The sequence below is a fragment of the Calliopsis andreniformis genome, chromosome 5 (genome assembly GCF_051401765.1).
Source record: "Calliopsis andreniformis isolate RMS-2024a chromosome 5, iyCalAndr_principal, whole genome shotgun sequence".
In the NCBI taxonomy this organism is placed as follows: Eukaryota; Metazoa; Arthropoda; class Insecta; order Hymenoptera; family Andrenidae; genus Calliopsis; species Calliopsis andreniformis.
In genome coordinates, this window is record NC_135066.1 from 19240988 (window position 1) to 19254919 (window position 13932).

Below are 13932 nucleotides of genomic sequence, written 5' to 3' on the forward strand. Positions count from 1 at the left end.
ACTTTGTAAACGTAGAAAAGCTAACGCCTTCACTTTTTAACAAAAATAAACACGTCAATTACGCTAGTTCTATCTGGCGGCACTAAAGGACATTAATTGATATGTTCATTTCAATCTCCGAAATATCCTAGCAGTTATTGAAGAAATAACCCAAGCACAGAGACATCTTAAAAACGTCTTAAAAACATCCAGTAAAGTCTTAAAAATGTCCAAAAGACATCTCTAAGACGTCCGATGTTACTAATCGGTATGTCTTTAGGACGTCTTAAGAAACATTTATAAGACGTTTTAAGTACGTCCAAATTACGTACATAAGACGTTCAGACAAAAATTAAACGCTTTTAAGACGTCCATGTAGCGTGTCTTTAAAATGTTTTATAGACGTAAACTTTGCAGGTCTTTAAGATGTACGCTCTTGGATGTTTTTGAGACGTCTAAATTATGTCGTAAGACGTTCAGGCATAACATGAACATAAAATAGACGTCTACAAGGCGTCGTGTGCTATCTGGGAAGGGTCTGGTATTATTTCATATTCCTACCTTTTCCGCTAATGTTGTATAAAATGTATAATTGAAGAATACGACACATAAAACAGAACAAAAGACAAAAGATAGGCAAAATATAAACAATATTTACTCGACATCATTCCATTATCCGAGCAGTGTGTTGTATTAATCGATATCGATAATGGAATCGATAATTCCGTTAAACAGTATTCTCGTAACCAAGATTTTATTGTAGTTCTAATTTATAGAATTACTACACCATATAGTTAACTCACCTTATGTACAGTAGACCCCAAAGAGCTTAAAACATTCAAGCACTCCACGTCGACTTTTCTGCTGTAAGTCTGTCCAGTTACAGAATAGTGTTTTTCAAAACCAGCCATGTTAGTTACTAGTCGATCTAACTGTTTCACCTTCTCTCCATCACCTACGCAAATATGTGCATTCAATTGTTAAAAATTATTTTCAGGTAGTTATTAAAACTTTTAACATCTAACATTTCTTGTCTTGGTAAAGACACAATCGTTTTTACTTCATTTTTACATAAGTAAAGCCTTAAGTCGATTATTATCACAAAGTACATTTTGTTGATGCCAAACAAAAAATGCCAAAATGACGCCAAACGCGATATGATTCGGAACATATTTACTTATCTAATGAGTGACATTGCTTATTATTTTTCATCATACATGTATATTTCATCGTATATATTTTTCTAATATATTATATATTCTAATATATTATATAACCACGTTTTCTAAACTTATTTATTGCTTGTGAATAAAATAATTTGTATTAACATTGATTTGTGCTTTTTAACAGCGAACAGATTAAAATATTTCTTTCACACTTTGCGACACTTCCGTTGCTTGTTCTTATTTTAAATAGACGAAACATCTTTTGATTTCATATATTTCCACTCATTTTATTCGTTCACTTATGTCTTACCCTTTTTCATCTCCTTGTAGGCAATGCAGTTAAATATTGTGCAGCACGCCATTCTTCTACTCTATGACGTCACCTGAAGATGTTTTGTCCCGACATATGGCAATAGTAGATGGGGTAGAAGTCACGCGATAGTTATAAGTTATTTTCGTTCGGCATCGTCTTTGTAGAAGAAGATGAAAAATAGGGAGAGACATGAATAAATGGATAGAACGAGTGGAATGTATGGAGTCGGAAACTGTTTTTTCCTCTATTTGTTTCCTCTATTTAACCTGAGATTGAAATGGTTGATGACTACTTTAAAAATTTAAATTATTCATTTTGTATGTGTGCAATGCAAGCTGCAGTTGTCATTTGAGTTTATAGCCTCGCAATGGTATCACCAGCTCAATTCGTCAAATGCAGCGAAAAGGTTAAAACGCGAACAAGGAATGTAAGTACCAAAAAGTGTGAGAAAAGTATCCTAATCTATCTGATGTTACAAAAGCGCCATCATCACCGTGTCTAGCGAAATATATGACTCGTAGCTCGTAGCAATATAGACTGAGAAACCTCTCTTGCCCCTGTGCCGTCCGGGAATCTTCTTGTTAGCAAAACACAGTAGATACTGTTCGTTCGTAAGAAGTTGGCTAAACAAAGGAATGCGGGTCTGATTAGTGTGTAAATCCCAATCCCACTTTAGGTGTCCTAACAGTTAAAGTCAAGTCGTTCTGAGACAGGGAACGAATTTTCCCTTTCCTTCGGTCTGCCGTTTTTTTCACATCCACCACCATTCTTTTAGGCCCAGCACCTTTCAATGCTATAGTCCCTCCTTAGTATATGAACACAAAGTTCCATTGATTCTGTCACAACTAGATCACTCTCCATGGCACACAGGGCCGTTTATTTGAACTAAGAAACTAAACATTAGTTTCTTAATTTTACAGTAATAAACAAGCAATTGAATTATTCAAACTTTTTACTACTATAAAATTAAGACTAATATTCACACTTTCTATATTTCTATCTGAAACAATAAATCATAAGAATGGAATCATATTAATTTAAAAATGTATATTCTGTAACTTAAATTTATTAGAAAGAAAATATTTATATACACATGTACCTAATAAATGAGGAAAATTATATTAAAATGAGTTAAAACCATTAGAAATTTGTTGATTTTACAACAACTGTCTTTGGGTAGTTAGACAGTTAGGTAGTTAGAGCTGGTTAAAGTTGTCTCGGAGTGGTAATCAAGGAGCTGGCTAAAACTGCCTTGATGAGGGGGATCCAAGAAGCTGGTTAAAGCTGCCTTGATGAAGAGGATTCAAAGAGCTGATTAAAACTGCCTCGGAGTGATAATCAAGGAGCTGGTTAAAGCTGCCTCAATGTGGAGGAACCAAGAAGCTGGTTAAAGCTGCCTCGGTGAGGAGTGATCCAGGTGCTGGTTAAAGCCTCGATCGGAAGAAACCGAGGTGCTGGTCAAAGCTGCCTCGGAGAGGTTTAGGATCGGAGAGGTTTAGGAGTGGGACAGCGTAATCTTCGAAACCTCGAACTCCAAAACGCCCTGCTATCGTTGACGCCGCCATATTTATCCTCGGAAATAGCCTCCTTCTGTTGGAGTCAGTGATTCCCCTCAGAGGAGGAGAAGTATTGTATTGCGCATGCGTACTTGGAAACTGTCGCAGGATATTCGCTCCTAGTAGGTTCTGATGCCTTGGCGCATGCGTACCAAGAAGCTCGGACTGGTCCGTGGCGTTATCATCCTGCCGCCATGCTGACGTCAGCACGTGCAGAGAAGCACGCCATAGGATATTACTCGGATGATGTCCTGATGTTTTACGCATGCGTGGATGGAAGAGTCCTATTGCTTATGCGCATGCATGTTGCGCGTCGCTGGCGCGATTGTTTGAATTAGGAAATTGAGGTTAGGATATGGTTCTAGGTTAGGATTACTGTCATTTATATATATATATATCTATTCTAATACTTATTTTATTCTTAATGCTATCAGTGTAAAGGTCTATATAACTAATTAGATTTCTGAGATCGTCGCAAGTTGTTACACTATAATATACTAAAATAACATATTCTCACGTAGTGTTAATGTATCGTGCGCGTAATGTTGTATGTATATTAATAACATATATAATTATCCATTTTCAACACTAACTTACAAAACGGATGTTCTAGAGCACCCGAAATTTAAATCTTACGAACGTTCTAAGGATGTTCAAAATGAACGTAAGATGTGAATCGAACATTAAACGGACGTCCTTTGGATATACGGTGCTGTCTGGGGTTCTACAAATGTCCTACTCATTTTTCCGATCACCTTATGTTACAAAGTAGGAAGTCTAAGACATCTTTAGTATGTCATACAGACATTTTAAAGACATCTTGACACATTGGATTCAAGGTCGATGCATGTATCGAGTAGAAAACCGGAACTTTCGACTAATAGAAGATGTATGATACGCCTCGTAGATGTCTAAAAGACAATTTCAGACGCTTTTAAGAAACCCATCTGATACGTCTTTGAGGCGTCTCAAGAAAGCAAAATTTCAGATGTTGTTAAAACATTCATCTGGTACATTTGTTAGATATGTTAAGAATGTAAATTTAAGACGCCTTTAAGACATCCATGTAGTATGTCTTATGCTACTTCTTATGAACGTTAATTTCAGACGTTTTTAAGACATCCACATGATGTATCCTATGGTACATCTTAAAGACGTAAATTTCGAAAAATCTTTAAGTCATCCATGTATTGTGTCTTTAAGATATTTTATGGACATAAATTTCTCAAGTCTTTAAGACATACGCTGTTGGATGTTTTTAAGACGTCAAAATTATGTCGTAAGACGTAAAACTATCTGGGATATATCACTCTATCTATAAAATATAATAGTAGATTAGGTTTCACATTTTTTATATTAATCATTTTGCTTAAAGTATTCACTCCTTTGCTCCCTTTAAGGTCCATTTATGTAACCAACAAAAATTACAAATACACTGTTAGAGTTTCGGGCAAGTAAGGTTTATGACAGGGTATTTTACAGCAGCCGCACAGTACGTGACAAATTTAATTTTTGCCAGATGCTCAATGAACTTATGAAAAAGGTTTTAAACCTGTCATAAACATTGCAGAATCGAAGGACGACTCGGCATCGAACTTAACGGTATCCGCGACAGCGAGTCATCACTTGGAAAAACCTGGAAAATACCCAGTCTTGCAAATGCATCATGCACCCTAACTTCACCCTGACACGATGTATTAAAGCCCAATAACCTGGCAGAATTGGGAGAGAAGAGAACTAATAGCATAGATAGAAAGTTTCAGATAGAGACTTACAATTAGTCAATTAGAAAACAGAAACATAAGTTCAAACACGTAATTGTTCACACAAACACACACATAAACACGCTACATTCAATATTGATCTATAATAAATAGTTTGTTTTTATTACGTCAACCACGTGTTTATTATCACGGTCCCAAGCCGTTTCATTTTGGATGGTCCTTCGAAGAGATTTCAAAGACGGCACAGCGTGCATACATTAAGGATTCAATTCGCACCCTAATATATACAATTATAAATGACAGAACACTATCAATACGTGTTTCGTCGGTGTCAATTTCTCAAATCCTGAATATCCTTCACGAAACTGCCAAAGAATATTCTTCTATAGTGTGAAGCTATCGTAATCTGTTATTTCTCACACTATGACAGACGGCGTTACGGTAGGAAATCCTCAAATCTTACAACACTGCATAGGTCTTCTGAGCATAGGCTACTGATGAAAACAATAGAAGTGCTGTCATGTTATAAGAAACAACATGCGCGGCGTTTGTGGACGGTCACAGGTACTCAGATTTCCAATTCATGTACGACGTCGGTAATCGACGTTTGAGTTAGTATTACCATAAGAGCTGTACAAAGTAATAGTTATAATATTGACTAAATATCCGAATAAACCTAACATCCAATGTATTTTTCTGTCCCAAACAAACGGGGTACTGGACCCGTTACCATTTTCGTGTTACTCTCGACGTTATCGATTTAGTCGGAAAATTTTACTTTTCTTGACAATATTTCAAACATAAACTATTTTGAATCTTAAGATTACTTTAAAAAAGTAGGTTATATTACTTATTTTATTAACACATTGTAACGAATAAGAGAAAGGTCGCGAACTTCGCACTCGAGAACGTCTCATGCGTACTTAGTGCTCGCCACGGCCGCGAGGAGGTCACCGCGAGACCCGCGATCTCGCTAGTAAAGTTACTACACCGCGGAAATATAAGGCGTGTAAGCCACACCGAAGGAAAGAGACCATGCAATTTATCGGAAAACAGGTTGACAGGACAGAGGAAGCACGTTTTCGAACGAAGACTGAGGGCAACTGACTGTCACACGTAGCGATTTGAAAGTGAAATAGTAGTGAAATTCACCAGTACATACAATAGTGTTCGAAAAATTCAATACCAATATTACGTTACATGATAAAAAACAACAACAAAGTGGAGTCACAGAAGACAAAATAAATTAAAAGTCCTCCGCCACCAGGCGACGAGGAAGGATCAACCGTACATTATCACAGCTAGGAAGAGAAGCAAATCTGTTTCATTAAGCAATCTAAAGCTGCCGACCACAAAGCAACATTAACAAAGGACGGACAAGAGGAAATACAAACTAAAACGGATCTTGAAACCACACCATACATACCGGTAAGGAACAAATTTCATGTCCTTATGAAAAATTTTGGAGAAAAATATACTCCTCTTGCACTCACTCATAATCACAATATAACCAAACTCATAACCAAAAATAGCAGAATCACATAAATGCAACATCTGTCCCCGCAAATGAGCATAGGAACAAAATCAAACCACCCCCTATATATCTACATACACTTAGATCTTCGTCACTAAAAGAATTCACTAACGTCCTCAAAGATACAGTAGGGAATAAATTTGAAGTCAAATGTCTAGGAAAACAAACCAAAATTCAACACTTCGAAATGGAAAACTACAATAACTTCATAGCAGCAGCAAAGCACGACAAAATAGAGTACCACACCTTCTCAACACCTGATCAAAAGACCTTAACTGTTGTGCTAAAAGGCTTAGAAGAGTGCATCACAGGATGCACTTAATGAACTAAAAAACAAAGAATTAAATGCCATCAGCTGCTACAACATACACAACAACAACAGTAGGTCAACATTCAAAATTAATTTTATGACTGGGACTTAGGTTGTACGCGACTTTAAATGAGATGCGTGAGACAATGCTGGCTTGCTGGCAGTAGTTGGCTGATGATCACCTTGGGTCTCTCAGCTATCGGGTGTCGATGGGCTGTTTGTTTTCTGACGTTACGCATAGCGCCGTCCCCGCTTTAGCAAATTACGCGAAGTTTATGATAAGAAGGACTGTAGGCCCCCTTGCGGAACACATACCCAGAGACGCCTCCTGGAGGGAAATATCGTGAATTTGAATCGTTGCTAATTTCGGGTGCTTCCGTGCCGAGCGCATGACGTTTCAGGGCCGTAGAGGAAACCTTAGTGACCCTGAGGCCGTCCCCCTCCCCTGGCCGTGCAGTTTCCGGATTCAGACGCCGTATCTACACCGGATGGTACAGGGGTCCTCTACCCTCGGAGTTAAGGGGCTTGCCGCCTCCGCGAAGGACCAGAAAGCCAAAGGACAATTTGCCGTAGAGCTACTCATCCAAAGATCGAGACCATTCCTTTAGAAGTAGCGACCATTTTCCAGAGATCAAGAGTATTCGATTCCCCTTTACAGACTTAGGTTTACGTAATCTCTATGACAGATGCACTACGCCGATTCTAAGTAGGTGCAGTATAAGCGACATCTTAGAGGCAGCTGATGTACTAAGCCCTGTTGGATCGAGACCGGTCTTCTAGGGGTAAGGACTGTTCTAGCGGATATAGTAATTGATGCTCCTTTAAGGTTGTAGTTCACATTTGCCGTAATCAGACGAATCACCTGTCAACAAGCGCTAGAAGTCGTTCTAAGAATAGAGAAGCCGAAAAGTATTTTTTCAAGGGTAGCGACTGATATGACCGAGATAACGAAAGACTTACGGATTCTTAGACGATTCAAGTAAAGGTTACTCGTTTCCTGAAGACTTGAGACTGTTCCGAGGTTATAACTACCTATAGCTTTGGCAACAACCAAGGTATAGAAAATAAGATTCATTGCACATACACACACAACACACACACTGCGCCTCGTATAGAGGATCCTCTACCGCGAATTACATAAATTAATATATCTCTAATTAGTAATAGCGTCTTCGCATAACCTAAACTCTCGTTCAACGACATATAAAGCGTAGACGTATAACCCTTGCGTTACTGAGATAATTGATAGCTGATAATCACGATCAATATAACCTCACTTTTATGTAATTACGAATAATATAACCTCACACTCTTTCATAATCTCATAAATATTCAACTAGATTAGAATAGGTATTAATATTGTATTAATCATAGGATTAGAATAGATCTTTTTTTTGAATAAATTTTTGTTAAGAAAGATCTAAGCCAATAGTTGTAATATAAATCTTTCAAACCTTCCTGCATTATCTGAAATTTGTGTCGACAATCCAAGGTTCGAAGGATACTCTCGGAGATGAAGGAAATTTTTCGTAGCACCTACTGAGCCTACAACCGGTAAGTGAAATTAAAAACATTTGTAAGACCGCGATTCATCGTTCGTGGGTCCCAGAGTAGATGTGAACGCAAGAAACGCGTAACTCAAATAGTAATGCGCGTCGGAAAATTAGGGATAGGTTTCCCTACCGATGTATCTGCTCCGGCACGTGACACATGTGAATTAGAAACTTAGTACTTATGACCACCCCACAAGAGTCGCGCTTGTTATATTTCTACAACGTGGCGATATCTCTATTGCTTTCATCGAGCTAAACACCACTCCGTATCCAGATATAGAGATATAAAATAAAATCATTCACACCAAACTGAATCGGTTAATTCACATATTTAAGATCTGAATATGGGTCGAAAATACAAAAATATGTGAACGTTATCTTCGGTTATTACCGATTCGATAAAATGATCGTACCGGTCAAAAAAGCGCATCATTTGAACTGGTTTTACACATCAACCTTGTTCCATTCGCGAACGTGTAACGTATTCACGAATGTCGCGTACCACCGGCCAACTTAATATTAGGTGGCTAATTCTAAAATAATTAACTATATTTAAATTAACTAAAATAGTCTTTTTAATTATTGCGTCGATTAACTCGTTAGAGGATTCGAATGGTCTCTGACTGTTGTCACGTTTCTGCCGTTCAGACTGTTTGACTTATTTCGGCGTTATGCTTTTGGCGTTCTGACCAAGACTCCAATGTCTCCTGGTTTTGTTTTCTCGGAGTCCGCTCCTCCACCACTTTCATCCCCCAAACTTGCGAATTTCAGGGCGTCACTGATTTGGTGTGACTAGACAAATCAGCATTGATTGGCCTTCGACCCAAAGAAGGAAGCTCCTCTTGGCCACCTTGACGGGGGCAAGGGAACCGCCCTGACTTCCTCGTGACGAAGGTGGAGGAAACCTCTCCTTCAGGTCGAAGGCCGCGAAAATTGGGGAGGAAGAAACGGTACTCCGGATCAAAAAAACAAGACCGAACGAGTGTTTCACAGATGTTTTTATGGCCATATTGTCCCGCGAGTCGACTGCAATCCTCGATGACCTTACCGAGGTTGGCCCTGAGCCGTTAACGACCGCGGAGCAATATGGCCTCTTCGATGGTTATTGCTAGGGAAAAGAACATGCCGCTCGACGAAAGTCCCGAAATTATATTGTAAAAATATGCCAGATGTGGAACTTCGAAACGATGCGAAAAGAACCAAGATTTCCACATCTGGCAACAATAAAAAACAGAGTGTTGCTTCGTCGAACGGAAGAAACCTGCTGTCACACGTATTATCCATATTCGCTGAAAGATGTGACGGAGATTGATAACCGATTGTGTTGAACAACCGAAACACATGGTGATGCTCTTGACCGCTATGCCGTCGTCCCGCTAGCCAACTTCTCGCGGACGAACATTATTTATTCACCAAAAAAGTGTTTTTTCTATCACCCTCTATTTATTTGGTCTACATACTTCCCTGAATACTTTCTATTCCTACGAAACATTGACAGCAATACTTGAAGTAATTTCAAATAATTGAAAAATATATTCACCGTTAAATAATTGAAGAAACGACGCTTGTGTGCCAGTGGTACCCTTTGTCCCACGAAATTTGAGATCATCCCTCGCACGTCGCAAAGCTCTCTCGTCCATCAAGAGATCATGAAGCCAAAGAGATGCTCTTTTACCAACAGTAATAAGCTGAGCTGGTTGCAGGTGAGTAAATCCCAGTGTCGGTAAACTTCGATACTCCATGGCGAATTTCGCGAGACGTAATAGAACATTTGCCAGCTTCGGCAAGAGTATGTCAAATCCTTTACGCAGGATTATTAGATCCTGTTTAAAAATAAATTACTATATATCCATTATAAAATCTAAAATCTCTAATAGATTCTATTCCGAATATATACCGCGGAAATTTTTTAAAGACAGTCCTCACATTATAAGTTTCATTGAAAACAGACATGAAAAGTTCTTGAAAATAAAAGTTTTCTTCTAAATAGGACTTATAAAATTTAAAAATAATTTTTCCGAAACAGAAACAGATCAATTGTTCACCATTTTTAACCTTTTGTCGGTAATATAAATGTGACAACCATTATAGGCAGCAGGGGTGACAAACTACCTCAGGAAATACACAAATAGGAATGTATGTGAAAATAAACAGATACTCATAATTTTAACATGGTGAACGTTTAATTAACACTTTTCGGTGATCGCTGCATATTTCATAAACTTATTAGTTTCGGACTAGGGTTCTGTTATCGACAAAAGGTCAAAAAAGTTCTCATACACTGCAATAAATACCGAATATTATTCATTGAATAGTGTGAATGTAAATATTATTAAATAAAACTAGTACCTAATAGTTTAGTAATATTATTTAGCTTATGGAACCTTTCCTAAAAAATGTTCCAAAAGAACTTATTTCCATGAAACTTTAATTATACAGATTCTAGAATATCGATACCACAAGAACTTTTTAAAATACGTTCCTAATGATAACACTTCCTCCCATAAAAAATCTATAAAAGCAGATATTCTTTGAAACAAAAAATATGAGTTGGAAAAGAATTTTTTTGAAGACGAAAAATAACTGTTTATTTCAATTTCTGCTCAAAGCGGCTAAATTTTATTTCGTATCGAGTTATATAGATCAGTAATATTCCCCTATGGCCGTCGTATCAGAGCGGACAAAATCGTTTAAAGTATGCGTAACAGATGCCTACATTGATTCTGTCAGAATTAAGGGGGTTCGGTAGTCACGTGACTTTTCGAGACTGCCAGGTCGGTATCTGCTATTACAGTTTTCGTTACAGAAATAGTATTACCCACAGACACGTGGTTGCCTGATGAACGCAAGGTAGAGCCTTTCTATGATTTCAAATTCGGGAGGTAGCTTAGAAAATTTCTCCCTCTACTGCACACACTACTATACGAGCTATGTGTACGTGAACTCGACGCTTCGCGACCGACTTCGGACATTTGCGGAAAGTAGAGAGAGTGCGAATATGAGTCTTACTCTCTCACTCTTGAAACGCCATATTCAATTGTTCAACTCCCTACAAGCGGCACGAGCCACGCGCGATATTTCCGATTGCTGAGATATTTTCAGTGATTCAATATAGCATTGAATCGTGCGAATGTAGTGGTATTTATCAAATGACACATGTTATTTGTCCTTATATGAGAACATTTTGAACTGGGAAAGGATTCATTCGATAGAAGAAAGTACAACGCAGCGCAGTCAACTCACGATTTCGTTCAAAACACTTTCTAAATTACATAAAAATGCTTAAATTTCTATAGCTGTTAATGGTAAATTTTTGCTCTACTTTATAATACTCGTATAACTAGATATCAGTAGAATTTCGTTAAATCGCGAGTTGACTGCGCTGCGTTGAACTTTTTTCTTTCGAATGAACCCATTCCCAGCCAGTATTTTACATTAACGTGGAAACTGTAATACATTAATTCCGAAAATAACTAATATAAACGATGCTTTAAGTATCTAATATTTAAAGCAATGATCAAACTGCTTAATCCTACACAATAATTTCTTCTGTGAGATATTATTTTATATTGGTAATATTTACCGTGTTATCTCCAACGTAGCAACTAGTTGCACCCAAATGAATGATGGGAGCAGCTTTTGGGCACTGCTTCCCAAAAACATGAACATGAGCCATAACATCGTGACGTGTTGCCTTTTCTTCCTTCGCAGCTTCTTCAAAGTTAATGTCGTTGACGTGAGTCTGCATTTCAGCGATTTGATCTGGAGTGATGGCTAAGCCGAGTTCCTGAAATAATTTTATTTCTTTGTTAATTTACTTTGCCATTGTTCATTCAGTAGAATATGTATTTAGTTCATTATACCAGTATTGGGCAGAATGCAATCTAATTACTAATTAGCAATTACTAATTACTATAACTATTACTTTAATTAGTTTGTAAGTAGTTTATAGCATTATTTTTAAGTTTATTAATATGAAATCAGGGTTCTTTTCATTAATATTTTCCCCATGTTATTTAAGTGCAATATATTGTAGTACAAATGTATACTTATTGTTTTTAATTAAATATATATTTTTTATAGCGTCCTCGTAATTACTTTATTTCAACGTGAGCCAAATGCGATTGGCCTTACTGAACAGATTTATAATGTAAGGCATTTCTGTAAGTTTGTTATCACCTAATACTGTGATTTGTATTACTTTCTTTTTGAATAAACTTTATAAAAAAGAAAAGGAAGAGCATCTGCCTACCAAACCGCAGCATACCTTTTAACCATAGGTTCGAGCCCCTCCTTGGGCTCATTCCTTTTTATACTCGTTGTCGTAAATGGTAGGTTGGTAACATATAGAATATAGGTTGGCTATACTGCGAGCGCGCCAACAACGAGGTAGAACAAAGAACATGGCGTAAAGAAACGCACGCGTATTTCTGTATCATATACGTAGTTATAAGTTTAATCATTGTAATAAGTATTATTATAACAACAAGTGTTGTTATTAAAAACATAACACTCGTTATTATATTTTTTTCAATTCCTAACCATGTACACCTATACTTTTACTTGCAACCTTTAACCCCGCCATGTAAACGAGTTTATTTACTTTCTGTAATTTTTATATTATTCTCCTAAGTGCAAAAGCATCGAACATTGCACAAAAACTTGTCTTTTAATGAATGTACGAAAATTTGACATACATATATGTTATTCTAACGCGAAAGAAACGACGAAGACATCGGTTTTTGATTTTTTTTATTATAGCGCACTAAACCGATCGAAATCTAAAAAAAAATCAAGGATACTAGTAACAACAATATGTAATTATTGTAAAAATATGATTGTAGTTCTACGATTGCTTCAATGGGAAATCTGCGTTGTTTTTGGTATTCTTTTGTGTTTTTTATTTTTCACAGCTTCAATTATCGATTTAAAAATCTCAAAAAATTTCACAACATGTATCTTGATGTCTGAAATATCTCTGATTTTTTGTTAAATCCTTTAACCAATAAGGTACGAGTAATTTCCAAGAAATGTGATTTTCTATTTACCCACATTACCACGCCCTAGGTTGAGATAGAGGGTTGAAAATTGGCACAAACTAGTTCTTTGTGATAAGCTACCGACTGATTCATCGCAAATCGAACTCGGTTTGGGGGCACTCTTAACCTTCTTATTCGGCTAGGTTCTTCGTATTAAAAGACAAAATATGCATTGGCTTACTAGCAAACGCTTTAAGTGAAGCTTAGACAATAAACTCTTAATCTATAAAACAATCATCAAGCCTACTTAGACTTATGGCACTAAATTGTGGGAAACGGCTGTCAGAAACCACGTATCAAAGCTAGAAGCAATGCAATAAAAAGTTCTTAGAACAATTACAAACGCTCCGCGGTATGTTAAAAATGATGAAATTCGCAAAGATTTAAAATTAAAATAGTCACAGAAGAAATTATATAACAGTGCATCAATTACAAATTGAGACTAACCCATCATCCCAACGAATTAGCAAGGCAATTATACGATACTAACATGCCTAGAAGGCTGCAAAAAATGCACCCCAAAGACCTCCTGTTGTAAGCCAACAGATCCATCCGCAATGATATAATATAGTGATATAATTACACTGTTCAACACGGGTCTGATTTTGTAAGCGTGAATAAACATTTCTTATAGATTTCGACGTGCTGATTACGAATCTGCAAACCGTTTTTTCCCAGAACGTACAGTTTTTGAAAAAATCAATTTTGAAAAAAATGACAAATTTTCAACTTTGGGATTTTTTTCTGCTTTTACCGTA

At 37.0% G+C, this 13932-nt stretch overlaps 1 protein-coding gene across 1 annotated transcript in view; it reads right to left on the reverse strand.

Annotated features, from left to right (window-relative positions):
* Nucleotides 1–13932, reverse strand: part of Adsl (adenylosuccinate lyase) — a 114540-nt gene that overhangs the window by 8225 nt on the left and 92383 nt on the right. Inside the window, exons 2-4 of the mRNA XM_076379482.1 lie at nt 11719–11922; nt 9676–9958; nt 783–934 (exon numbers count right to left, since the gene is read on the reverse strand). Of these exons, the coding sequence (XP_076235597.1) occupies nt 783–934; nt 9676–9958; nt 11719–11922 (639 nt within the window). The remainder of the gene's footprint in view (nt 1–782; nt 935–9675; nt 9959–11718; nt 11923–13932) is intronic.